The sequence below is a fragment of the Chelon labrosus genome, assembly GCF_963514085.1.
Source record: "Chelon labrosus genome assembly, chromosome: 4".
Lineage (NCBI taxonomy): Eukaryota > Metazoa > Chordata > Actinopteri > Mugiliformes > Mugilidae > Chelon > Chelon labrosus.
The window spans coordinates 11954894-11981023 of NC_140340.1; the positions used below are offsets into that span (position 1 = coordinate 11954894).

Genomic DNA, 26130 nt, shown 5'->3' on the forward strand with positions numbered 1-26130 from the left:
GTCAGCGGGGTCCAGCCGGGGCCGAACTCATTCCTGTGGAGCAGCGTGTGATTTTAACCGTGAAGCCGGCGTATGTGTTCTGTAACTGAAGCTGCAGCAGAGGGATTGAGGACTCACTGCTGCAGGGATGTGTCTTTTATTTCTCACCAGCAGATCTTGTCAAATGGCTGTGTGTACGTGACGGCACTCTCACACTCCCACACGTAGCAATTAGTGTGCTAGCCTGCCTGCACTTGCACACAGAGCAGCTCTGTAGAAATACACACGCACAGATTGTGGATGTGTACATACATGCGCGCAGCACAGACATGTGCATGAAACCAAATTGCGTACACTTACGCATTAGCCGTGCTCTTTTCTGTTTGGATTGGTTTAGGGGAGAAGGAAGAGTTCCAACATATCCGATTCCCAGGGATTTACATTATAATGTTTATCACTTATAATCCAGCAGCTGAACTTTTCCTCTTTTGCTGGTGGTGTGTAAGCCCACCAGTGTCACTCAGTGTAACTAAATACTAGTAGAAAAAATAAATAATAAAAATATTAAGCCTATTTGTCTATTTTAAATGTTGGACACATACACAAAGCCCTGAGAAAATAGGAATAAATAAAATAAATAAAAAGTACGGTTAAAGGAAATTCATACCAAATGTGAAACATGGCTACCCACACAAGTAGCATAGATGATGATGATGTAATGTAATGAATAATGAATGAATGATGTAATGAAAAAAATAATCTAAGTATCCATGGATTAGTTTTATGATTTAAATATTCAACTGTAATATAACTAAATGCTATTCTCTTTAATTTTAACATCATACTGCCAGATACTGGAGTGAAATTCCTCTCAGATATCACAGAATGCAGAACGGCTGCATGATGAGGAAGCAGGCTGAGACGCTGCAAATGCATTTCTCCTCAAATGAGGCAAATCGGAACTCGTGAACTATATATTAACACTCCGTGAATCATTTCAGCTGTGCGTCGATATATACAAATGCACAGCGATTCGTTTTTTGCATTTTTATAATTGTTAACTGAGCAAAAGCAAGCAATGAGCGAGGTGGGAAACAGCAGGAGATCACGAAACCAAAGTCTGTTACATGCCGCATGCTGTTAGTCAGAGTCACATCGATATATTTTACCTCACGTCGTATGAGATAAGTGTTCGTCCCATGCTGGCTGCCACATCAGGTTGTTGTAAGTTACAGGTGTATCTTGTGTGCCATTTTTCTTTTACTTATTCTACTGTGTGTTTAGTGTAAGAATTTGTTTTTATATTCTTTCACGTCTTCATGTTACTAATGAGGCAGCACAGTGGCGAGGTGGTTAGCACTGATGCCTCACAGCGAGGTTTGAATCCATGGGCCTTTCTGTGTGGAGTTTGCATGTTCTCCCTGTGTCTGCGTGGGTTCTCTCCGGGTACTCCGGCTTCCTCCCACCGTCCAAAGACATGCTCATTAGGTTAACTGGTGATTCTAAATTGGCCATAGGTGTGAATGTGAGTGTGAATGGTTGTCTGTCTCTCTGTGTTAGGCCTGCGATAGACTGGCGACCTCTCGCCCGATGACAGCTGGGATAGGCTCCAGCAGACCCTGCGACCCTTAAAGGGAATAAGCGGTTACAGAAGATGAATGAATGAATGTTACTAATGCCCTTAGGAATCCAAGACCATCAAAACTTATTTGTCAATTAGTCGCCCAGCCAGCATGTCCATGTGGGCCCCACAAGGGTTTAATACGGGTACCGGGCAATATGGGTACTGAGTGGGAATAGGCTTGACCTGGGCAGATTTTGCAGGTCCCATGTGGTTTCAGTTACATGGGCCCCACATGTGAACCCCATGTGGGATGGCTGTATGAGCCCCATGAGTGGGCTAAGTGGGCAGGGGCATAAACAGGGCAATTCTTAAGGGCCCCATATTTTTTCAGAAACATGGGCTAAATGGGCCCTGTATAGTATATATGTGGGCGAAGTGAGTCTGGGCTGGAACTGGGTAACATGGACATGGGCCCTATAGAGAATATAAGTGGGCTAAGTGGGCATGGTATGGGACTGGGAAACACTATGTGGGACCCACTTGGTTTTAGTTACATGGGTGCCACATGGGAAGCCCATGTTGGCTGACTGCATGGGCCCTATAGAGAATATAAGTGGGATAAGTGGGCATGTGGGCATGAGCTTAGTTGGTCCTCCTCTTTTTGCAAGCTCCAAAAAGATTCCTCCTCTCAGCAGATTATTTTAAAGAGATTCCTTATTTTAGCTTCTGCTCAATTTAAATATGCATTTTATTTTTTTTACAGAAGTAGGTTTTTTGATTTTGTCCTTTTGCCACTTAGACTGTGAAAGCTTTAGGGATGGATCTTCTCCCAGCCTTTGCAGGAGATCACAATTTACAGCGATCTATACCCCCTTCATTGTACATATGAGTCACTGTGCATGTGAGTACGTTCCCACTGTTAACACCCCAGTCTTCTGTCCTTATCGCCCCCTGCAGGACGACGCCCAGCAGCTCTTTGCCCTTTCCGCGGCCGCCGAAGAACAGGGCATTCTTCCCGACGACCTGGCCAACGTGATCAGGCGATTGTGGGGTGACAGCGGCATACAGAGTTGCTTTGCAAGGTCGCGAGAATACCAGCTCAACGACTCTGCAGCATAGTGAGTGCGGATTTGTGGGCGCATTCAGCAGCATGGCCCCTCGGTTAAATACACTTTCACCGGACTCACTGTTCCTGAATACACTAGATTTAAATGGGCTCTTTTTCTTTAATGTTTGTCAACTCATCAGAAACTTTTTGTTTGAAAGTGGAACACTGAACTTTTTACAGTAAAATAGTAAATAGTAATATATTTGCCTCTTCTCATGAAATAATTGTGACAATGTGATTTGTATAAAAAGGAAGAGAAAGAGTAATGTGTCTGGAAACCAAATTATAACAACTTTATGGGCAACAGTGTATATTTACAGGTTGATAATTGTGTTGCTTACTCTTTTATTGGTGTCATATTAGAGGCTGTTGGTGTCCTGGTCCTTTCTCCTACCGTATTTGCTGCAGAGAAACACCTGTCTTTTACTCTTCCGGGGAGTTAGACAAACTGGAAAGATAGTCCAATAACTTGAGTTTCTCCCTCTCCGGGTTGGTCAAAATGACTTGTTTTGAGGGATGAGAGAATGAGACTTAAAAAATAGTTTTCGAACAGATGCAAGTAAACTTTATGAAATTGATAGTTCTCATAATAAGAGCCCCAAGTGACCTCCTTTGCTGTTTATGGTTTATTCACTTTGTGGCAGCAATATGTGAATATATGTGTCGTGCTCGGAATAACCCTTTCATTTCATTGTTTTACAGTGGCTACTTTGATAAGAAAACTGCTCGTTTAATCGTTCACTATATTTCTGTCTGCGAAGTGTAGGTTGGCTGGGCGACTAAAGCTCCCAGCTGGCCTTGAATGATGATGCAATGCTTGTGTAAGTGGGGCAGGCTGTGTCAAGCATGGTGAAGATGCTTCCACACTCCCCTACTGACCAACAGCCTCCTGGAAATGGGGGGGGGAACACAAAAGGGATAGAGAGGGAAAGAGGAAAAGAGTTCTAAATTTAGATCTAAAAGCCAGTCAGAAGCTAGAGAGAAGGGGCCTTTTTTTGTTGCTGTGCATGAATTTTAACTTGAATCTCTGTCCTTGACATGTCCCTGACATTTATTTTCGCATACTTTTAACAATGTTTTTGCAAGTAACCAAAGCTAAAAGAAGCCTGACATCTCAAAAGATTGATCTCACACACCTCTTGACTTGGATTATTGTATTTAAATGGATCCCAGACAAAACATCAAATTCTATGCATGTTGCCATAGAAATCCTCTCACCCACAGATCATTCCTAGTATTTGTGGGTCTCGTGGTAATCCCTCAGTGGGCTCACAGACCCATTTAAGTTAGTCATTTCTCTTGGGGATTTATGGGAGGGGTTAGTTTGTGATTGCTGCCCATGCCGTGACCTTGCCCCACAAGCCAATACCGAGCTCGGCACTGCAGAGATCAGAGTGACAATAAAAAATGTAGCCAGGAAGAAACTGCATTAGGTTCGGGATCCAACAACATGTATTACACACGGCTATGGCCTGACATGTGATAGCTTGTGAAAATGAAAGTGAGTGAAAATGAACAAATACAAACCTTAAAAAAAATAAAAAAAAAACGATATGCAGCAGCAGGCTAGAACATCTGCCACAGTATGCGACCCTTTCTCTGCAGCAGACAATATTTACCTTCATCATATTCTTTTCACAGAAATGTGTGACTTATATCAACCGGACGAATGCAGAGTAGAGAGGAAGCCCACAATCAGCATTATAAACATGTAGGACCATGTCTGCAGTGAGTCTATAGAATTAAACCCCTACAGCAATAGCAACAGTCAAAGGGAAATGTGCTGCCAAACCAATTTCACACATATACACATGATACTAAAACATGATTATTTCCACTATGTAAATCAGCAACATAAAATCACCAAAATCTAGTTTTTGTGTTGCTTTTTTACATGAGATATGCAGAAATATTACTAAATAGTTTAAGCCTTATGCACCCAACCAAAAAGACTTTTGCTGAATGCAATTTATAAGAAAATAATTAAAATATTTTTTGTTGCAGTACCATGAGCAACTATTAGGAGGAGACAAGCAACAAGCCGATTTTTAAGTTAACTCAAATTCAATTGCTCTTCACCACAGTCTGTTCTGCAATGCTAACCATTTTATTATTCCTTGAAGGCTCCCTAAAAGACACGTAAACACTCTTTAGCAAACTGTCTCAAGCATTTATGCACAACAAGGCCTCAGTGACCTGTGTCATGTGTTGACATGTTGTGTCAGCCTGTTTGTATCTTTGTCCTTCCTTTTCTCGCAGGCTAGAAATCATGTTGACATCTTGATCACCCTCTTTCTTTCTCTCCTAGTTATCTGAACGACCTGGAGAGGATAGCTAAAGCAGATTACATCCCCAGCCAGCAGGACGTGCTACGGACCCGGGTTAAGACTACCGGCATTGTTGAGACTCACTTCACTTTCAAGGAACTGCACTTCAAGTAAGGTCATATAGCTGTGACTTGGCTTATCGTGGCATTTTTGAAACATGACTGTGATAAAACAGACAGTCACTGCCACTCTCACCCTGTCCCCTTTTTATCAAAGCAAGTGCTTTGGCCATTCGCAACCAATGCGAGAGTCCAGGGAGCTCTCATTTAACAGCTGACCCACAGTCAGAGGGTGTATTTGACATCAAGTAACTTGAGTGGTAATATGACCCCCTGGTGTTCACTTCCCTCTGATGCTGATGCATGCTTGCAGTGTTACTCGGTGATACATAAAAAAACCTGCCAGTTAGTGTTAGTAGCCAACGGGAGCACATGAAACATGAAGAGCACACTGACTAAAAGCTTTTTCTGATACTATTTTGGGAGAGCAGCGATGCAAAACCCCATCTTGTATATTAAATATGGGTGTACCGTATGTCATCACTTGATCTTGCACTGAATTAGGCTCCGGCAGTGCACGTAGTGACAAGGCAGTACCAGTCTCTTTTATAATATCTATAAAAAGATGTCTGCAAATAGAAATGGATATGCAGAATTTGTAGGGGAGGAAAAAGATTCTGGTGTCAGAAAATTCCGCTTGTTTTCCCAGTAGCATTGAGCTGGGTTTGGTCGCATGCAGGTCAACAGTCCGTGTTGATAGCAAAAGCTAACAAGTCGGTCAAGCAAATATCTAAACATCTAAGCCATTGTAGGGGTTGTGCACAAGTAAAAACCTCTTAGGCTGAAAAATAGACAGTATGAAGATGGACAGCGGAATGGCTCCTCAAAAGTGAAGCCAAAGCAAGTAGAGCTCCCCCTGGTGTCTGGCTGCAGTATAGGTCATAAGCTCCACCCCCTCCATGTTAGTGGATGGGACTTGGGCCAAACTAAAACACTAAAGTCAAATATTTTTGAGGATGGTTTCTGCCATTTCAGGTAGTTAAAATATTGCCAATGCATGTTGAAGTGTCAATTTGACGCTATACAAACTGGATGTGACATAATGGTGACTACCAGTTAACAACCTGGCCGCCCTCAACTTTCCCGTAACCCCGGGAAAATAGCGTCAGTTTGGCTGTGGCGACACATTGTCCATATTTATGCAGTCTATGGGCTGAAATAAGAAGCCAACCTGGTAGTGCAGTTCCTCAACTGACCACTTGAGGCTGGCTCCTGATGTTTACAGCCTGCTACAAAAAAAGTGATTTCAATAGCTAATTTAAGTTCCACACTTTCAGCGATGGGTGGGTTCTGTCGCAGGCTGCATTGGCATAATCCCACTGTATCAGCTCCACTTACACTCCATCTACTGGACCATTTCTGAGTTAGCTAAAAAAATTATGCGGTGTCTGCCAAGATGGCTCCATAAGATACATTCTTCATGTATCCCATGGAGGGTTCATCCATTTTTATACAGAGTTAGTGTTTGCCCTAAGAGTTGATGTGTTCCTAGATTTCCTCCTCGATTCTAAACACAAAGTCATTATGACCTTCCTTATGTAGCGTTGTGAAGGCAGGCAATACATCTAGTTTACAACATTACCCAGAAATACCCGCTTAATTTTAGTCCCAGTTTTAATGGCCTTAAGGGGTGACTGACCCACCTCACCTAGTTGAAATGCACAACTCCACTACTCAGAGGCCAAATTATAGCAGCAATTAAACGCTTAATTATCACAATTGCTCTAAGAGCTGAGTGAATAAATTAAATCCTACCCACAAAGCTCTCACTCAGTGAAACCAGAGCTTTATTTAGTGATAACGCCTGAGTTTGTCCTACATGGTTCAGTACTTAGGTCTTACATAAAATATGTTCTGACCCAGCCTGAGTACTCATGTGTGGGATACTAATGGATGTATAGATATATCTCCTAATAGAGGTTGTTCGAGAGACACCGTAAGCGTTTAAAATTTTGATAACTGAAGCAGATCTAATTCCTGTATAGGGTATAGGCGAATACACTAGATATGTTATGTAAAAGTGCACAGAGAGAACACATTTAAGTTGTTTGGTTTGTCTTTTTTTGGTCTCGAGCAGTCTATAAAATCCTGCTTTGTGGCTTTTGGTTAAGCGGCTACGCAGATCTAGCTAATAAATAAAGCAGTGGCAGCCGCATGCGCTGATGTGACCTGTTTCCTGATAAACTCGCTGATATTTACCTTCTGTCACAGCCTCAATATTTGACCTGAATAATACATGGAGGCAATCAATAAGGAGAAAGTCACGTTTTTTTTGCCATGCCGAATGTAGAAAAGGAACAGAGAAATGTAATTTACCGACAGTGTCTTAATTCGGATTTTATCAACATGGCGCTCTTCGGCGTTGCTAACCTAAACAGATTGTGGTTTGCTGAGACCGCACAGTTCCCCTGAATCATCAGAACGGCCGTCTCCCTGGATGTGGCGGTTACCACTTCAGCTGTCTGCATGGTTATGTTCACACCTCTAACAGTTTCGATCACAGCTTCCCCATTAGCCAGTGCTTTGCTCTAAAAGGAGAGGCTTGTCTGCCTCTTGTAGCCTGCACTGGCCCTGCAGTCTTTTATCATATGTCTGACAGTCTTCTCTCCACCTCCTCACCACTTTTTGTTCTCAAAACAACCTCATGAAAACTTAATGTATCTCCAGGGATGGAATATCACACTAACTTTCACCTTGCTTCCTTTGCCGCCGTTCTTCCTGACATGTCCTCTTTGGTTCTCCCTGTTCTCCCAATTAGCCTACTCTTTTTCACTGCAACCTCTTTCCCCAGCCTCAAAAAAAAAAAAAAAACACAATTCATCCCCTTTGTTTGATCTCCCTTACAGAATGTTTGATGTGGGAGGCCAGCGCTCAGAGAGAAAGAAGTGGATTCACTGTTTTGAAGGAGTAACGGCCATTATCTTTTGTGTTGCACTAAGTGCTTATGACCTGGTGCTGGCTGAGGATGAGGAGATGGTAAGGAAAATCCCATCTTCTAGTGTGTGTGTGTGTGTTCATCTGTGTGGATGAGATCACTTAACAAGCTTCATAAATCTGCTCCTTGGCTCATTTTCAGTACTGGTTAGTTCATATTATAATACCCTGCATGCTATTTAGCATTTCCCCTCCACCTCTCTCCAGGTGGGAAAATTAGCTCATTGAGCCCCTTCCGAGAAGTGTAATTATGTAATAAAAGTCCTAATAGCTCGGTTTCTTCAGGTGACTTGAACCGTTTGACCCCAATTTTATTTTAACTGCTTATGAATTTAAAGGCAGTGCTCAGGAGGGTGCTGGGGAAAACATGCCCTGAAGTGCCTCCTTGTACTGGTTATGCTCACATTTTAAAATATGAAACAACATTGCCCCCTTGTGGCAGCTCTGATGAATTACTGTGCTTTGGTAAAAGTCCCAAGCCCTGACCAGTGTTGCTTCTCTTTAGAACCGAATGCACGAGAGCATGAAGCTTTTTGACTCCATCTGCAACAACAAATGGTTCACCGAAACCTCCATCATCCTCTTCCTCAACAAGAAGGATCTCTTTGAGGAGAAGATCACCCGCAGCCCCCTTGCCATCTGCTTCCCCGAGTACACAGGTATACAGCAGGGTGGCAGAGGAAATGAACGCACCTGAGAGCGCAGCGTTCAACATCTGCCTGAAAGTTATTGAGCCGCTACATGATAACTCCCTTTCTCACCTCATTTTTCCCCGACTGTCGTTTACCAGGTGCCAACAAGTTTGACGAAGCTGCCAGTTACATCCAGACTAAGTTCGAGGACCTGAACAAGAAAAGGGACACCAAGGAGATCTACACCCACTTCACCTGTGCCACCGACACCAAGAACGTGCAGTTCGTCTTTGACGCTGTCACTGATGTTATTATTAAGAACAACCTGAAAGACTGTGGTCTTTTCTAAAGGTATGGATAACATTGTGGGTGTGAAAGTTACTGTAAACCCTAATCATAAAAAGTCATCGTACATTTCTCATGTTGTTAAGGTGGACCTGTTATTCATACTTTCATGCAGATGTCAGATGTCTTAAAAAAATGACTGATCAGGAAAAGGACTTTAAACAAGCTCATTGTGATCATAGTTAGAGTTTCCTTTTCGGAGCAGCCTTCTGAGTCAGGGGTTCAGGTTATTTGCTCTCAGGTCACATCAAACATCAAACCTCAGCTGTCTACTTTAATGTGACCTCCCTCATATTCCTATATAAATTCAGCTATGTGTGGAAATTAATCATTAACCGACTGGCCTCAGACAGCCTGACAGCCTGTATAAAGGATGTCATATGTTTTAAAGACTGAGACTTAGATAGACCTTTAGCCATATGAAGAGATTAACTTCATCACTGTGATGTTTATGTTGGTTGAGAATGTGACACCTTAAAAGTTCAGAACATAACATCAATGCATCAAAATGACTCATGATAGTGAAGTGAAGTAGTCCTTGGTTTGACATGTACGATATAAATGTGTCCAGATGTGTGTAACTCAAAGACCAGATTTACACCGATCAGGCATAACATTATGACCACCTTCCTAATATCTCCCTTGTGCTTCCAAAACAGTTGTGACTTATCGGAGAATGGACATGGGCCTTCTGAGGGTGTCCTGTGGTGTCTGGCAACAAAATGTTGTTAGTGGGGGGCCTTTTGGTCCTATGTGTTGAGGGGAGGGGCCTCTGTGGATCATCCCATAAATATTTGATCAATTTGGGATCTAGTGAATTTGGAGGCCAGGTCAACACCTTGTGCTGTTCTTCATGGTTTTTTTTTTTGAGTTGTTCCTAAACCATTTTTGTGTGTGTGCCTGTGTCAGGCTGCATCCTGCTGGGGATGGCTGCTGCCATCAAGGAGTGTCATTGCTTTGGGGTGGGGGTGCCTGGTCTGGTCTAGGTGGGTGGTATATGTCTAAGTAACATCCACATAAATGCCAGGTCCAAAGGTTTCCCAGCAGAACACTGAATTGTCACAAGATGGCCAGTGTTATTTACTTCTCCTGTCAGTGGTCATAATGTTGTGGCTGATCGGTGTATCTCAGTAAACTGAAAATCATGAAGTCGACACTTGTCTAAAAAAAAAAAAATTGTCATCTGTCTTTTCATGCAGGACGATGCCCGACGCACACAGACTGCATGAGAGACTGCGATAGCCATGTGATGATTACTGCTTTTCATAATGAAAACCATAACGGACTTGATTCCTAGAGGGGGAACCTGAACTCCAACAATCATTGATTTGCAACCATCACGTTCTCTGTCTAATCTGTTATTATTATTTTATATATGTGTGTATATAGATATATATATATATATATAAATATATTTCTTACCGCTCTTTGCCGGGGGTTTAGCCATACCACAAACACGTATTTGATCAAGGGCCCTCGAATTCAACAAGAGCAATCAACTAACAATCAAAGCACTCACCTCAGATTTGCTGTTTTTTAAAAATTAGATTTGTAACATAAATCATATTAACTAACAGGTTTTAGTGGAAAATAACTGTTAAAAGAGCAAAAGGTTTGCATAATCAGCAACCATTATAGCATCACACCACGTGTCCTATGAAAAAAAACCCTGATAAAATCAACATATTTTTCACCCTTTATAGACTTTCAGTCTGAGAACCTTGTTAAAATATTTATTTCCATCTTTTTTTGTTGTATTCAGATCTCTTATTGAGGATCGGTTGATGAGGTACAATTTTTTGTTTGGTTTTCACTTTGCGTTGCCTTTTGCTTTTGCAATTTATTAAGAGGGTGCAGTAGATTTTGTACAAATGTCACATTAAACTTCTGTTAGCCGGCAGTTTACGAACCTTTTGACTGCTTTTTTTTAAAGAATAATACAAACATGCATGGAGAATGAAAATGGACGACGGGAGAAAAAGTTTTTGTACATCGTTTACACAGAATCAACAGTCACACTTGTACTATAGTGCATTGTTCTGCATGACTGTCCATAGATTAGCCTGTACCCCCTTACACAAACTGAATAACATTCCTTAAGTAACTTCTTTAAAGAAACAAAGCAGAAACGGTCATGTGTCACTTTAAAGATATCTGCGTGGTTATGTCTGTTCCTAACATGGATTGTTCTGTACTGTTTCTTTCATTCCAAGTTTATGTTTTACATATGTTTGTGCCTTGATATCTGTTTACACTTGTTCTTTAGAGACATGCTATCTTCATAGTGTGAATTAGGGCTATTTCTACTCCACTTCAGTTCACAGGATCCACGTCTTAAGATGCACCTCGACACCAAGACAAGCAGATGATAGACGCTCATAAATATTAAGATTAAAAAAAAAAAATTAAAAAAAAAGTCATTCACTCGTTAAATGTAAATAAAAGTTTGGTCACATGAACTTGTATTCTACAGTGTGATGTTTTGGAAGAAAATGCACAAAATGCACTTTTGAATCTAAAATGGAGGTTGAAACATTTTGCTGATGAACAAGAGGGAAATCTCAGAAAGAGTAAGATATAAAAATCTACAAGAAAAGTAAACTTCTTGAATACAAGACTTACACAACTTACACAACTTAAATAGATTTTTTTTTAAATGGTATCTACTTCCGGGGGTAGATGGTCAGTGCTGGTAGATTCACTGCAATACTGTTTTCTGAACAATTTTGAGCTAAATATATCTCAGTGTAAAAACAAATTGCTGACCAAAGTGCTCAAAGCATACAAAACACATAAGAGTTAAACATGCTAAAGTACTAAATGAAAACACTTTGTTGCAATAAAAACAGCTCTCAAAGTGAATTAAAAATAAAAATTTGTTTTAAGAAGGGATTTGCCTAATGTGCAGAGGCAGCTGCAAAAGCATCACCACCCCCCTGCACTTTAACCTTGTATAGGGACGACCGAAAGCCAGTGGTCTGCAGACCTGAGTCACCTTGATGGGATGTGTGCTTTTAGGAGATTGGAAAGATATGCAAACACTAAAATCTTATAATCAATCCTAAAACATATTGGTAGCCAGTGAAGGGAGGCTATGAGAAGCATGAGAGACAGGTGACTAATACCAGTATGGCATTACTGAAATTACACTGCCTGGCCAAAAAAAAAAGTCACCATAAAAAAAAAGGGTCACACATTCTAATATTTCATTGGACCGTCTTTAGCTTTGCACTGTGGCATTGTTTCGATAAGCTTCTGCAATGTCACTAGATTTATTTCCGTCCAGTGTTGCATTCATTTTTCACCAAGATCTTGTATTGATGATGGGAGAGTCTGACCACTGCACAAAGCCTTCTCCAGCACATCCTAAAGATTCTCAATGGGGTTAAGGTCTGGACTCTGTGGTGGACAATCCATGTCTGAAAATGATTTCTCATGCTCCCTGAACCACTCTTTCACAGTTTGAGCCCATCACTCTGGAACAGGGTAAATCTGGACTCATCAGACCACATGACCTTCTTCCATTGCTCCAGAGTCCAATCTTTATGCTCCCTAGCAAACTGAAGCCTTTTTTTTTTCGGTTAGCCTCACTGGTTAGTGGTTTTCTTAAGGCTACACAGCTGTTCAGTCCCAATCCCTCGAGTTCCCTTCACATTGTACGTGTGGAAATGATCTTACTTTCACTATTAAACATAGCCCTGAGTTCTACTGTTGTTTTTCTTCGATTTGATTTCACCAAATGTTTAAGTGATCGCTGATCACGATCAATCAGGATTTTTTTCCGACCACATTTCTTCCTCTAAGATGATGGTTCCCCACTATCCTTCCAGTTTTTAATAATGCGTTGGACAGTTCTTAACCCAATTTTAGTAGTTTCTACAACCTCCTTAGATGTTTTCTCTGCTTGATGCATGCCAATGATTTGACCCTTCTCAAACAGACAACAAACATCTTTTCCAAGGCCACAGGATGTGTCTTTCAACATGGTTGTTTAAGAAATGAGAAGCTACTCATTGCATCAGTTGGGGTTAAATAACTTGTTGCCAGCTGAAAGATAATCACCCATGCAGTAATTATCCAATAGGAGGCTCATACCTATTTGCTTAGTTAAATCCAGGTGGTTACTTTTTTTTTTTTTTTTTTTTTTTTGGCCAGGCAGTGTATGTCCAGGAAAAGTTGAGTGGTAAAAAATAGAGATGTGTGCACCAGATTGTTGTTTCTACTTCTTTCTAAAAAATAAATAAATAAATACACCTCCACCTCCACCAGTTGCCAGTTGCAAACATAATTCTTACCTATTTTTTTTTTATTCTAATAAAACCTCACTTCTTGTGATTTACTTAAAGTAAAGAACTGAGCCTGTCTCCCAACCTTGCATTCGCCTGAATTACAATACAGAGTGTTGTCCGCATTCAAACTGGTGAGGTGAGAAGCTGCTGCAGCCGTGAATAGTTTGCTCATTTGCAAATGAAACGGGAGCTTCACTTAAACCCTATACTGTCTTTGTATTTCAAAAGGCTCATTAAGAAATGAAAGGTGGGTGGACAGTGTGCATTGTTCAGACCTTCACAAAGACTGTGAACAGTTCTGCAGAGCATCCACAAGGTGGCGCCATGTAGATTTCAGTAAATCAGTCACAGCGGTTACACAGTTATCCGAGACGACAATTTACGTTACTTTCACTTGTTTTCCTGAGTAGGTTTGCCCGTTTTAGTTTTGTTTGTATTGTTTAAAAAGTTTTTTTTCATTTATTTCTCTTTTTTTAGGATATGGTGTGGTTGTTTTTGTCAGGGAATTCACAATAGGTTTTACAAGACAATGCTTGGATTTGACCAAATGAACAACAGATTAATACAGTTCTCGTATAATTTTGTTTCATCTAAGTTAGTTTTAAAACGAAAGTATGATTTTCGGTTTTAGTTTTCCCTAAAGTCTAGTTGTTATTTTTGGTTCATCTAACATTTTTTTGTTTTGTTTTAGTTTGGGTTGACTACTAAAACTCTACTCTCTCTACTTAAACTGTCCGTAAATTGCCACATTCAATAGTGCTGTAAACAAATGATTAAACAGATTTCCCCCCCCTGACGAATAAAACGTTTAATGGATGTTGAGTCGTAACAGTCCAGTATGACTTTACGAGTAGTAGGAACCGCTGGAGTGACTTTAGGGGGGATCTTGTTTCAGACGGCTCCCTATTGGCTGACTTTTTGATGCGCTGCGCTGATTGGCTGCAGCCAGAAGCTCCAGCATCGTCAAAGTCCTCTGACAGACCTTCGTCTGGTTCAGAAGAGCGTGGACACAGAGAGACTACACACCTCAGATCAGCTGTTAGTCTGTGGAACCGCTGCTTGTGCTGGGTTTAATTTTTTGAAACAAATGCAAAGGTGAGTCTTACTGCTTAAAAGAGTACTCTATATATCTGAGTAGTAATAATAATAATAATGTCCTCATCACTTCATGTGTTCCTCTCTTTTTCTTCCAGACAAAATCCACAATTTTGAACTTCACTGCAGTTTTCTCTCTCAAGCAATGGTAAGACTTTTTTTTTAACTCCCTTTTCAAGAATTTTGATAGTTTTATTGTTGTACCGCAGAGTTGTGTTTGTGGAGATCTTTGCACAAGGCGCAATAAATATTTGTAGTATGACTGACCATTTTTTCCTCTAATGACTGTACTCAGAAAGATGTTTTTGTAACACTAGAGTGTTTTGACCCCCCGAGTCACAGTTAATTCAAACCAAACTGTCCTTGGCAATTGCATACAACCGCGTGAATCACCTCTCCCCATTGTGTGAATGCAGCCAAGAAGAACGGGGCATTTTAAAAAGTGACAGACTGACCACGGAGTCACACTGCGGATGCCTCTGTATACGTTTGATAAGTGTCCCCGAGGGGGCCAAATGGTTCAGCACCCACAGCTGTGATAACATCGTGGCATTGTGGTGTCCTCACTATAGCCAAACACTGGCAGGACAGAGAGGCTCTAAAAACTAAATATTATAAGAACAAACATTATGACGGCAAACAAGTTGGGCCACACAGCTTAAGCTGGTAACATTTTTCTTACTGTATCTTATGGTAATTTAAGGCAATGTGATTCATCATGAAACCATGATCTTAGTGTAATTCCAAAATGCTGCTGTCATTTCCTGCTTTATAATACACACCAGTCAACATCCTGTAGGCTGGAGGAGTCCACAGAGGATATGTGAGCCTTCTCGCTCCGCTCCAGATTCAGCTCGACTTTGTTCAAACTTCCCCCTCTAACTTTAGGAGATGGGGACAGTTTTCCCAACATAAAATGCGCGTCCTGTGCTCAGACTTTTTCATTCTTCTGGGATCATACTGCATGGGATGGTCTCCATAAAGCTGCTCTGAGGTTTGTCAGGAATACCTCACTTGTTATATGGCCGTAGAGCAGAGTGATCTCAGCTGGTAAAAATCTTATTGGCCGGGTTCTGGAAATAACACAAGGAACCGTTCAAGCCTCAGCTACACTGACCAGGGAATGCAGGGATATTTTGGAAGGCGGCCTAACAGCTCTTTGCTCAGCTGCAACGCCATAACTTAACTTTATTTAAGCTGTTTTGGTAGAAGACCTGACTTTAAGTGGAATTCTGTCAACACCACTAAGTGTTTGTCTCTTTATCATTGTGCAGCTGTGTTTAGGAGATTCTACTGACTGCCTTCGGGACCAAATGCAGTACATGATGAGATCCTTGCAGGACTTGAAGCAGATAAGCAGGCCGAGGCCGCTGAGTGAACCATGTGTTCGGTCTTTTGCCGTAACGCGGCACTGCAAACAGAGGGCACAGCAGGAGCGACTCGCCCGTCTACGAGTTTCTGACGCCAGCGAAGCCAGCACGTACGACTCTGCCTGTTGCCTGGCCAGCCCCCTGGAGGAGGAGGAAGAGCAGGAGCAACATGAACGTCTGGCACAAGGCTCCCCCAGCAGCGAGAAGAGTGTGGACTTTGACTCGGGTTACTCTGAGGCTTCTTGGCAAGATGAAGGTGTGGTGCTGAGGAGGACCAGAAATGTGCGAGTCTCCTCTTCGGCCTGTCTCCGCACAAACAGAGGACCTTCTGGTCGCATCCGGCCTAAATCAACCTCGGATGCTTGTCTGGAAAGATGGACTTCATTTGAGGCCAGCGGTCCAGAGGACTGGACGACATCTCTGCTGAGCCGCAGCAGGAACAGACAACCCCTGGTTCTGGGGGACAACAGTTTTGCTGACCTAATAAAGAACTGGATGGACCTACCAGAATGTCCTGAGCCAGCAGAGCTAAAGCCCAGCGCAGGGAGACGTCTCGCTAAAGACATTTTGGGTAACATGCGCCGGAGACTGGCAGGGAAGTCTAAAGGTGTTGAGATGAGGCAAAGACCTGCAGACTCCTCAAAGGTCAGCAGGGCGGCAGAGGCGTCCAAACGGATGTCCTGTCCTGTGGGACTCCAGGCTCTCAAACCTTTCTTTCACCAGTCCCACACAGGGCTACATCAGCTAGACACTGACTTCTACCAGTTCACAGCGCTCATGAAGACGGGCAGCCGGCAGCCCATCATATGCAACGATATCATTGGATACATTTGAGCAAGGCCGTACAAACAGGCTGGACTTTTGACACAAATTTCCATGAGACTATTCTATTTTCAATGCTGATTTTTGGCGGAATAAATGTTTTTTTGTATTTAATTAATGAAAATGTGATTTGTCTCTGCCGAAGTCTGAGCAGCGCCACATTCTGCAAAACTATTAAAAGATATAAAATCAAATGATAACAGACATTTGTTATTGGGTTCCATGAGAAATTATGCTGCACGTGTAGCGTGCCACTGACAGTATGTGTTGTCTTTTAGCAGAATTATACTCTACACGATTTAAAGAGACAGTCTGGCTTTGTGAACGAGCTCTAAATAGCAAAAAGGATTTTGTCTTGATTAAAAATAGGAGGGTGGGTGTGGTGTTGCCGTCATAGACAAGCATCGTACCAGAAGTGGGTTAAGTATTTATAAGGTGGTTAGGGAACTGGTGTCTGTCAGAGAAGTACACAGATACAATTTGTTCCTCATTTATTGCACTAGTCTTCCATCTGAATTTAATCACAAACTGCATCCTTGTATCATAATCCCAATTACACAGCGCAGATGAATTAGACTCATACATAGCAGCAGGGGTAATTACAGAGATGATTCACATGACATGGGTTCAAAATTAACTAACTGGGAAAGCAGCGCAGATGTCTGTGTGGTAATGTGAGGAGTGAAGCACATTGTTAGGATGTGGAAAAGGGGCAGGGCACAATGCACAAAAGGAGATGCAGATGAATCCAGCGTCTCCACTGTGAACACCTCGGAGATTTTTCATGGAGAAGGACGAGGAGGAGGCGGAGGAGGGTGGGCGATGGTGGTTCAAGTGTCTTCCGCCTGCATCACTTCATCACTGTGCTCTGCCTGTTCTGAATTAAACCTCAGTAGCACCACTGTCCCTGCAGTGTAACATATTCTAATATGTATGCCCTGAAAAGCACCGTCACAAACTTCACAAATCTCCCTAAAGACACTCTTCAGTTTTAAATCAAAAGCGAATGTTAGTGGTAACGTCTCGATATTACGGACATGGTAATTTTGCTAAGATTCATCTTTTGTCATATGATGAAAGCCAGATTAAGGATTGGATATCAGTCTGTGTACATCTTGTAGCATTTTATGAACATAGCTCAGAGACAGGACAGCTGATCACACAGTGTGATTGTGGTACATAACCATTAACAATAAAAAGCATATGTCAGTACAATATTTCAAAAGAATACAAAGAACGAAAAGACAGGAACAGATGATTAATTCATTTCCCCAGGCGGGTCGGCCTTTTCCTTGTGGCGCGTTTTCACCAGATCTTTGAGGAAATGTCACTTCGTCTGCATCACGCGAGCAGGTATCTGATCGTTGGGACCGTTTCACAGTCCTCGTCTTCAGCAAATGAGGGGACCAACTCCAGCATCCTCTTATGTGGAGGGATGTCTTTTTTCGTCACCATCTTCACCACGTCAGACACACTGCAACGACATGCACAAATGATCATGCTCATCCACAAAGATGCATGAACGAAAATGTATTAAAAATGTATTATTTAAACAAATTTGTGTCCTCAGTGTTCGGCATGTTAACTTTATCTTAAAGTCTATGAACGGAGGACACGAACAATGTGGCATCTTTTGCTGTTTTTCGTTTGTTCTTATCATATCATTTTCTGCATCTTCAAAGCCTGATATGACTCACACTGTTGTGCTATATGCCTCCATTATTATCCAAAAATAATTAAGTATCAGTGAACCACGCAGTCTCTTTCCCCCCTCGATTATTATGAACACACCTAAATTGTTTTAATATGCATCTTAAAATAGACCAACAAATCCATGACCTACTTTTTAATTTAATTACAATTCGCACTGTATTTGTGACTTGTTTTAAGGATTTACTTCTCACGTTACATGACATGGGAAGAGCTAAAGATAATAAGAATGTCATAAAGAGCAATCGCAACTTTCTCCTTACAGTGATTTTTGGTGTTATCTGAGTTTTGTGTGTCGTTCGGTCATTTTTCACTGTCCCAACACAGGAAGCTTGGGGCAGGGCAACTGCACAGGAAGCGACTACTGCAGGGGGGCATTTGTCATGTAGGGTGTGCAGTCCACATGGCCGGCACTCTGCCCCTCTTCCCTGTAGCTCAATCTAATCACAACACCAGCTCCCCAGAGAGATGAGGGTCAAAACCAGTAAACACACGCTTGAAACAGTTAGTTTTAAGACCTCCCAGTCAGATTTAAGCAACAAAAAAAAAGACTAATAACATAATAATTCACTGTGTCCACTTAATTATCGGCTGTTAACTTTCTAGGTTAAACCTGATTTATTACATTTTCCCCTCCTCCAGGAATCAAAACATGCCTCGGGGTATATATTCTACTGTGCATGAGTTCTTCAAATGATGACGAAAGGCCAAAGCACGAGACATATGATTCATCACGGGGCTTATGAATTGTGCCTCTAATGCATTACAGCCCTGAACAGGCCTGAACAGGGTGGCTTCTAAGATGCAGGGGGGAAAAAAAAGGTTTGCTCTAATTTAACTCTTTAACTCTTGTCCACAACAAACAGAGGGAAACCTGAGGAGGAATCTCACTCCTCTGTGTTCGGTGATGCATGTGTGTGTGTCAACAGTCTCTCTCCTCACAGGCTCGGAGGAAACACCTCATCCTGCCATTAGACTCTAAACAAACAAAGGGACGCTGCTTTTTGTGATGGTTTGCATGTGCAGGGCTGCGTGTGAGTGTAGCCATGTGCGACTTTGCACTGTATCTTTGCTGTGCACATACCTCTTCGTTAGCCTCTCTTTCTGTCCACTGTATAAAATAGCGGGTCCGTAGAATAGACTGGAGACGGTCAGGCCGTACTTCTCCTGCACAAATACAGATAATTCAGTTACATTTCCATTGTGATAAAATAAGCACAAGAAGGCACAACGAGAATGCAGGTAGAATACTGCCTACGTGCATTTCAAAGACAAAGACATCCGTCTGCAGAGCTAAGGGTCTGAGTGTGGCTTCAGGAAGCTTTGCAGTGTCTCCGCAAGCAAACCAGGGGAACCCAGCCAGTCAAAGGTTAAACAAAACCTGGAGCAATACGAGCACTTGCCAATTTCTTTTCCCTTTGCTTCCTCAGAAATAAATCCAACAGAATCAAGAAACCAAATGTCTGGTCAGGGCAAGAATGTGCATGCATAAAAAATAAGCTGTATTCTGACATCCTGGTTGCACGTGTTATGACATGAATTATAGAGACTGAAGATGTGGAGATATGGCTTGTGTGTGGAATTAATTACTGTTATCCCAGGTGCAAGCAGGGTTATGATATACTCTTTTTAAACATTTTAGTCTGAGATACTACTAGTTTCTGGACAGCTGTCTGCTATGCATGTCTGAAAAACTGACCACACAATAATAAATAACACAATGATCTACAAGATGTTGGATTTGACAGCTTGACATTTGTCAATGTAGAAGATACACTCAGTAACTTCTGGCTTTTGTCTTGCAGATGTTATAATACAATACTGTCAAGGCAGCCATATTCACTTTCTTTGTTCTTCCTCCTGAGGTTGCAAATCTGAGGTGTAAAGTGGCCAATCATTTCAGACAATGGGCATTGTGTGCACCAGAGGAAGCTGAACAGGTTTAGTTAAAAAAAAAAGGGAAAAAAAAGCATGAATAAAATGTGTTCTCTGTAGCACCGGGTGTGAAGAAAGTGTGTTTCCTTGCCGAGAGGAATAAGGAGGCCATACCCTGACATACTGGAGCAGATCTTCCAAGGTCATTTCCTGCTGACCGCCGCGCCTGCCCTCGACGAGGAAGTCATCCCACAGGGTGTATTTCTTTCCTGCGACCTGACGATAGACACGTTACATACAGCAGTACGCACACAGACACATACAGACAAGTTGACAGACGAAGCACTGCCTGCTGTGAGGGATGTGCAGAAAACGTGTGAATCCACGACAAGAGTCCTGGACTCATTTTTCATGGCTCTGTTGTATAGCAGCTGAACACAATCAGCAGACCTGAACAAGCGACACCGAGGTCAAGAAGGTGCTTCCTCATATATGATTGAGTCTTTTTTTCTTAATTGCATCTTTGAGACGTACTTCATACACTTTTATAAGATTCAAGAAGTTTACTGTCATATATTCAGTGAAGATTACAGAATGAAATTCTTATTTTGAAAGCTCCCTTCAAACAACTACAAAAGGAAATAAACTTTAACCATAGAGAATAAATAAATAAAGTAAGCGAGTACTATGTATGAAAGGGTAGAGTGTAATCAACTATTCTGTTCCTGTAAAAATCTGTCTTTGGGGAGGATGTTATTAGTGCAGCATGATAAAAAGTTGAAGAATGCTGCTTGTAAAACCTGCCTCTGTGTGAATATAAACGTGCTGCTCCAGGCAGTGAAATGAAAGTATAGGATGTTTTTTTTTTTTCTCCAGCACTTCAAGTTGCTGAAATTCACACTTTAAAGGAACACATCTGCATAAAAAGACATACTTATGAATGTTGCTAACTTCACAGAAAACACATCCTTTTGGGCTATTGGACTATAGTTTTACATGTGTATGAATCAAGCATACCAGCTGTCTGGGCTAATGTCAGCATGTTATTTAGCATGTTAGCATGCTAACATTTGTGCATTAGCTCCAAAAACAAACAACAGCTGGGACATGCTTTGATGGTACTTAGCCATACTGCTTTCAAAGCTTGAACTGATGATGGTACTGGATGAGAGCTGAAGCGATCAACAAAGTTTTTACCGTTCCTACTGAGAGAGGCTTAAATGTGCTGCTGGCAAAATGAACGTCTGAACAGAATGTTGTTCCAATCCCCACAGATGTTGAGATGGACGGATTTTAATGGATCAGAGAAAATGTTGGTCTGCTGGCACCAGGGGAAACAGGGGATCACAATAGTCTCTCAAATGAAGTCTCTATACAAATGGGAACAGATCAAACAGTTTTTGAGTCTTCTGGATCAAAGTGGTGGCCTGATTATGTCTTTTTGCATCAAAGGGCCACACAAATTAAGTCAAAGGGAAGAAGCTGTTCAGTCAATAGCTGGAAGGCATTTCAAGACCTTATGAGAGGAGAAACGTGAAGAGTCTTGTGAATCTAAATGAAGCTTGAGAAACATTAACGTCACTCATTTCACAAGCAGTTCTAAGTCGTCTCTTTTTCTTTCTGTCCCCCTAAAGCACTGCCTTAACATCTCATGAGATCAGATACCAAGATGGATGACCCCACAGTGGCTCGTCAAATCATTGCTCCCAAAGGATCACTCTTTGACCTACAAACAAAGACGCAATACAAAGTCCTGACAGCCAGACAGATCAATTTAACCCCTGCAAACATAAACGCTGCTGTTTCTCTCGCCACTGGACAGATATTGGTCATCACATGACACCACGTGTTTACCATAAACATCGTAATTCACATGTGCAAGAACCAAAGCCAGGAAAAAACATCTTCTGACTGAAAGGGGTCAGGAATCCTCACATGCAGAAAATTTGTCGAGATATGTCATTAAGTCAGACGACCATGCTCGCACACAGGCTCTGTCTGGTGAGAGAAGCTGAAGATCAAAACTTGGCCCGAGCTGTGAATACCAAAACTCCGGCTGAACCTGGGTCCAATTATCTCTGCTCCAGCAGCCAAGGGGAACTTTTTCGACGAGCCCTCGCAACTCCCACCACGTATGGGGGTTTTGGAGACACACTCGAGGCACACTTCTCCAAACATCTAACTGGGTGTCTGTCCTTTGTCCCAGTTTTAAAACAAAGCGAGTTTTGTTTGCAAGATGCACATCATAAGTTGTTGGCTTTTTTTCTGAATTGAATCACTAGCCTCAAACTTTCTAGGGGCATAATGCAAGTAAAGCCTGAAATGCACGCACGGTACAAAAGAGAATTCTTCTAAATGCTCTTTCAAGCACAACGTCATTGTCGGACTGTAAAATGGAGCTTGTTTTTCAGCGGTCCTCGTGCCAGAAATGTCCACGTTTGTGTGTAGATGCTGATTTTACACAATGCAAAGCAGGCGTGCTGGCTATTTTTACTCCCCCTCCACCTCCTCCCGCCTCTTCCTCCCTCTCACGTTTGTCACAAAACTATGGCAAGGCCCCTTAAGCCAATCAACCGCCATATCAGTCCGCATACGCTGTGGACTGACGTCAGCTATTTGACAGTATAGCAGAAGAGAGACAAAATAAGCAAGAATGCTGGAACCACACGGACTCCTGGAAACAATTAAAAATGGTTTCCCACAAGCACAGCTACAGAAACTTTTTGTCGTGGAACTTCCACAATAAAAACAAAGATGCCTCAACTTAACAGTTGTCTCTGGGGAAAGAACTGTGGAACAGAAAGTTATTGTTTTCCCCTTAAATCTAAGTTGAACCTCACGCACAATACTTTAGGACATAGGACATAAAATAAAGACACACATTTATCTGCTGTGTTTTTGTTGGTATGCAGCTGAGTTGGATAAAGCAGTCATAAATCAGATGTTGTATTGATATTACATAATATCACTTAAGTCTAAACTGTTAATATCAGGCAAGGTTTTCCTGAGGCTGGCGTGTAGAATTACTGTCTAAGAGGTCACCTGTTATGCTGAGAACAGAGCAATTGACAAATCCCTGCCAAGTGGTGCTTGGTGGCTAATCACAGCTGCACTCAGGCAGCTCAGTCCTACAATCTGAGTGTCCAAACTGAAAAAGTCAAGCTGAGATTTCTGAGTGTCCTTGAAGACGAGTCTCTAGTGTGTCACGCAATGAATATTGAAGATGGCACTGGAACAAAACTGAAGAGATGAAGGGAGACATGTTAGTTCCTCACTTGAAAAGTGGTTCGACCTCAATACAGTCTTCTTTAACACAGGCTACAGTCAAGCTGTTCGAGTCCACTGCCCTATCTCTGCAGGTCTAGAGGCCTGTTTGGCCATAAAGCCGAGCCGAGCTGTCTGTCTGGATTCTGGGTGTCTGAACTCCACTGAGTTTGACTCTGTCAGAGCATGTGGATGAGACAAAGGGCCACTTCATGAGTGGCCTAAAGTAACATTGGTGGACATATGGTAAACCTATAGAGGTTTATACTCTGTCTGCTTAGTCGTTGGAGGGCGGCCAAATTTCTCGTCTGTTGCACAGACTGTATTATAAGCAGAGCTTTGAACTTCCCCTTTAAACATGAAACAGCTGGCATTTCCATGACATTAATGGAAAACAATGACATTTCGAGTATTTAGGTGCTTCCCCACTTTATCACTACACCTGTCATAATTTTACTGATTCCACTTGATCGTGGCATTCCTGTAAAATAGCACTATAATGTTTAAAGCCTTATTCCTTTTTGACTAAAGTTTTATTGGTGTTTGTGATGTCTGTTCATCATTAAACAATACAAATGTCATTCTCTCTTCCAATGTGGCGTGTCTACATATCAAGTTCCCCAACATCTGATGTGAGCAGCCAAAACTGCGGGCTGCTTCCTCTTGTTGACAGGAAGGCCGGAGAGCTCCCCTTCTTTTCCTGATAACTCTGAACACGGACAGTACTTCACCTAATCTTAAAGTAAGACACACGCACAGTATTAAATATTTTTCAACTCCTTATTCCAAAAGCTATAAAACAGGAGGAGATATGAATGAAGAAACCAGAATAAACTCATTACCAGTTAGGTTGATCTAAAAGAAAATTACTGCATCATGCTTAAAAGTACTACTGTTCACTGTTTAGTAGTACATACATACTAAAGGGAAATAGGAATTCTATGACGAATCAAAGCCAAAAATGCCCTTTCAACGGGGAATTCTTAACATAAAAGTCATCAAATGTTATTTCCACTTAGTCACAGGACTTGAGAAAAACCGGGCAAACCTCATTGTCGCAGTCTGGGCAATCTTATCACGGCATATTACTCGAGATAAATGGGGATATTTTTATAGCTTAATTAAAAATCAAATGTGTAACCAATTTATCAGTTGGTTAGCATCAACACTGTTCCATTTTCTGCATCCCAGAACATTAAGAGACCCCATTAGGCCGTTCGACAACATGACCGGATTCACAATAATGTCTGTCGTGATAAACAGTAACAAGGCACACTGATTGATAAAGTCTAAAAATAGAGCTCTCTGTCTGCAGATATACACTGCATGAGGGCATGGGAATGGGAGTGCAGCCGGACTGCAGGAAGTACAGCTTATGAACCTGATAAGGAGGTAAGAAAGAATCTGGGTGAAGCACAGCGGTTCTGTTCATTTTGCACAGGTCACAGCACTGGGAGTGAAACTACAATGTGTATTTCAGTCTTGCCCTTTAAAAACAATAGAGCACTTTTTCAGGCAGGAAGTTGGAATCAGAAGGAAAAACTCGATAAGTCTTCCTCCCTACAGTGTGCAACAAGAAATACCTCTGCTGAGGCACGCTCCTGCCTCAGCTTCATTATCTGGCCAGAATCCCAACATTGGAAACGTTTTTACAACCAGTTGCGGCTGGAGGCCTGTTTCTTCAAAGGCAGCTATTTTCCTTTAGAGGGCTTCAAAGTGAGCTTTAGGGGAGGCATGCGGAGGATCTGTGTGGTCTCTTTGAATCATATTTTTGTCTTATTCTCTCCTAGCTTTCCTTAGATTTCCTTTAGACAATATGGTACATTTTCACTCAGGCCTCATGACCTAGATTAGTCCTCAACTGAGCCTGGAAGTCAGGGCCATATTCTGCTGCTGCTGCTGCTCCACAATGAAGAATAAGTGGCTTGTATGCACTTAGGTTATTTTAGCTAAACTGAACTGATGATTTAAAGAAGGTGGCTCTGTGCCTTCTATTTTTTTGCTAAATTCAAAGTAAAGATTTAAATGACTTCACATAATACTAATTAGACATTTTAAGATTTATTCATGATTTAAGTTTGTAATACATTTTGTATGAGACTGATGCTGTCACAACACCAATATCTCAACTACACTGTTACCCATAAAGTTGGAATAATTTTCTTTTCAGACACATTCCTCCTTTTAGTCCTATTTATATAAATCACATAAGTCACAGTCATTTCACGAGAAAAGGAAAGAAAATTCCACAGTGTCATGAAAAAGAAAAATAACTTCCTTTGGTTTTAAACTGAATCTAGGAAATATCTTTCAGGTTTCAAACAACCAAGCATCCAGTCTCTGCGTAGTACCAGCAGCACAGAATAAATGGCAAATTGCAGTGATCTCATAACATTGATGGCTAGAAGCTCTCAGCTGGACTTCTTCCATGTTTATACAACGTTTGCCTAAGAAACTAGGCATAGTGGATGAGAAAGAGATTAGAGAGAGCACCGTGATTTCCAAATGAAAATGCCTCTGGTATTTCAATAATGAACTTAACTATACTTTTTTGCTTTCTATTTGATTTTTATTATCTAATCTAGACTAAAACCAACCGAGGCCAAAATAATAGCACAAATGAATCCTGTTTAAAGTTACATATATCACGAATGATATAATTTAAAAGCTGTATATCTTTAGAAACATGTTTGTTTATGCTCTCCTGTTTGGCCTTTTTTTTTTAACAATGGGACAGCAGTACTGTCATGTAAAATG

General features: G+C 41.6%; 3 protein-coding genes across 3 annotated transcripts in view; 2 read left to right on the forward strand and 1 right to left on the reverse strand.

Annotated features, from left to right (window-relative positions):
• The window catches only part of gnai2b (guanine nucleotide binding protein (G protein), alpha inhibiting activity polypeptide 2b), a 41876-nt gene extending 30447 nt beyond the window's left edge, over positions 1-11429 (forward strand). Inside the window, exons 4-9 of the mRNA XM_084543558.1 lie at positions 2501-2661; positions 4960-5088; positions 7884-8013; positions 8477-8630; positions 8762-8954; positions 10148-11429. Of these exons, the coding sequence (XP_084399684.1) occupies positions 2501-2661; positions 4960-5088; positions 7884-8013; positions 8477-8630; positions 8762-8952 (765 nt within the window). The 3' untranslated portion in view covers positions 8953-8954; positions 10148-11429. The remainder of the gene's footprint in view (positions 1-2500; positions 2662-4959; positions 5089-7883; positions 8014-8476; positions 8631-8761; positions 8955-10147) is intronic.
• Positions 11430-14146: 2717 nt separating this feature from the next.
• LOC311486292 (PAK4-inhibitor inka2-like) lies at positions 14147-16560 on the forward strand. The gene is made up of 3 exons (XM_084542090.1): positions 14147-14332; positions 14431-14480; positions 15607-16560. Exons 2-3 carry the CDS (start codon positions 14478-14480, stop codon positions 16534-16536), a joined length of 933 nt encoding a protein of 310 aa, XP_084398216.1. The 5' UTR covers positions 14147-14332; positions 14431-14477; the 3' UTR covers positions 16537-16560.
• A 1298-nt stretch (positions 16561-17858) lies between these two features.
• uba7 (ubiquitin-like modifier activating enzyme 7) overlaps positions 17859-26130 on the reverse strand; it is a 33364-nt gene continuing 25092 nt past the window's right edge. Inside the window, exons 23-25 of the mRNA XM_084542089.1 lie at positions 20284-20385; positions 19319-19401; positions 17859-17998 (exon numbers count right to left, since the gene is read on the reverse strand). Of these exons, the coding sequence (XP_084398215.1) occupies positions 17866-17998; positions 19319-19401; positions 20284-20385 (318 nt within the window). The 3' untranslated portion in view covers positions 17859-17865. The remainder of the gene's footprint in view (positions 17999-19318; positions 19402-20283; positions 20386-26130) is intronic.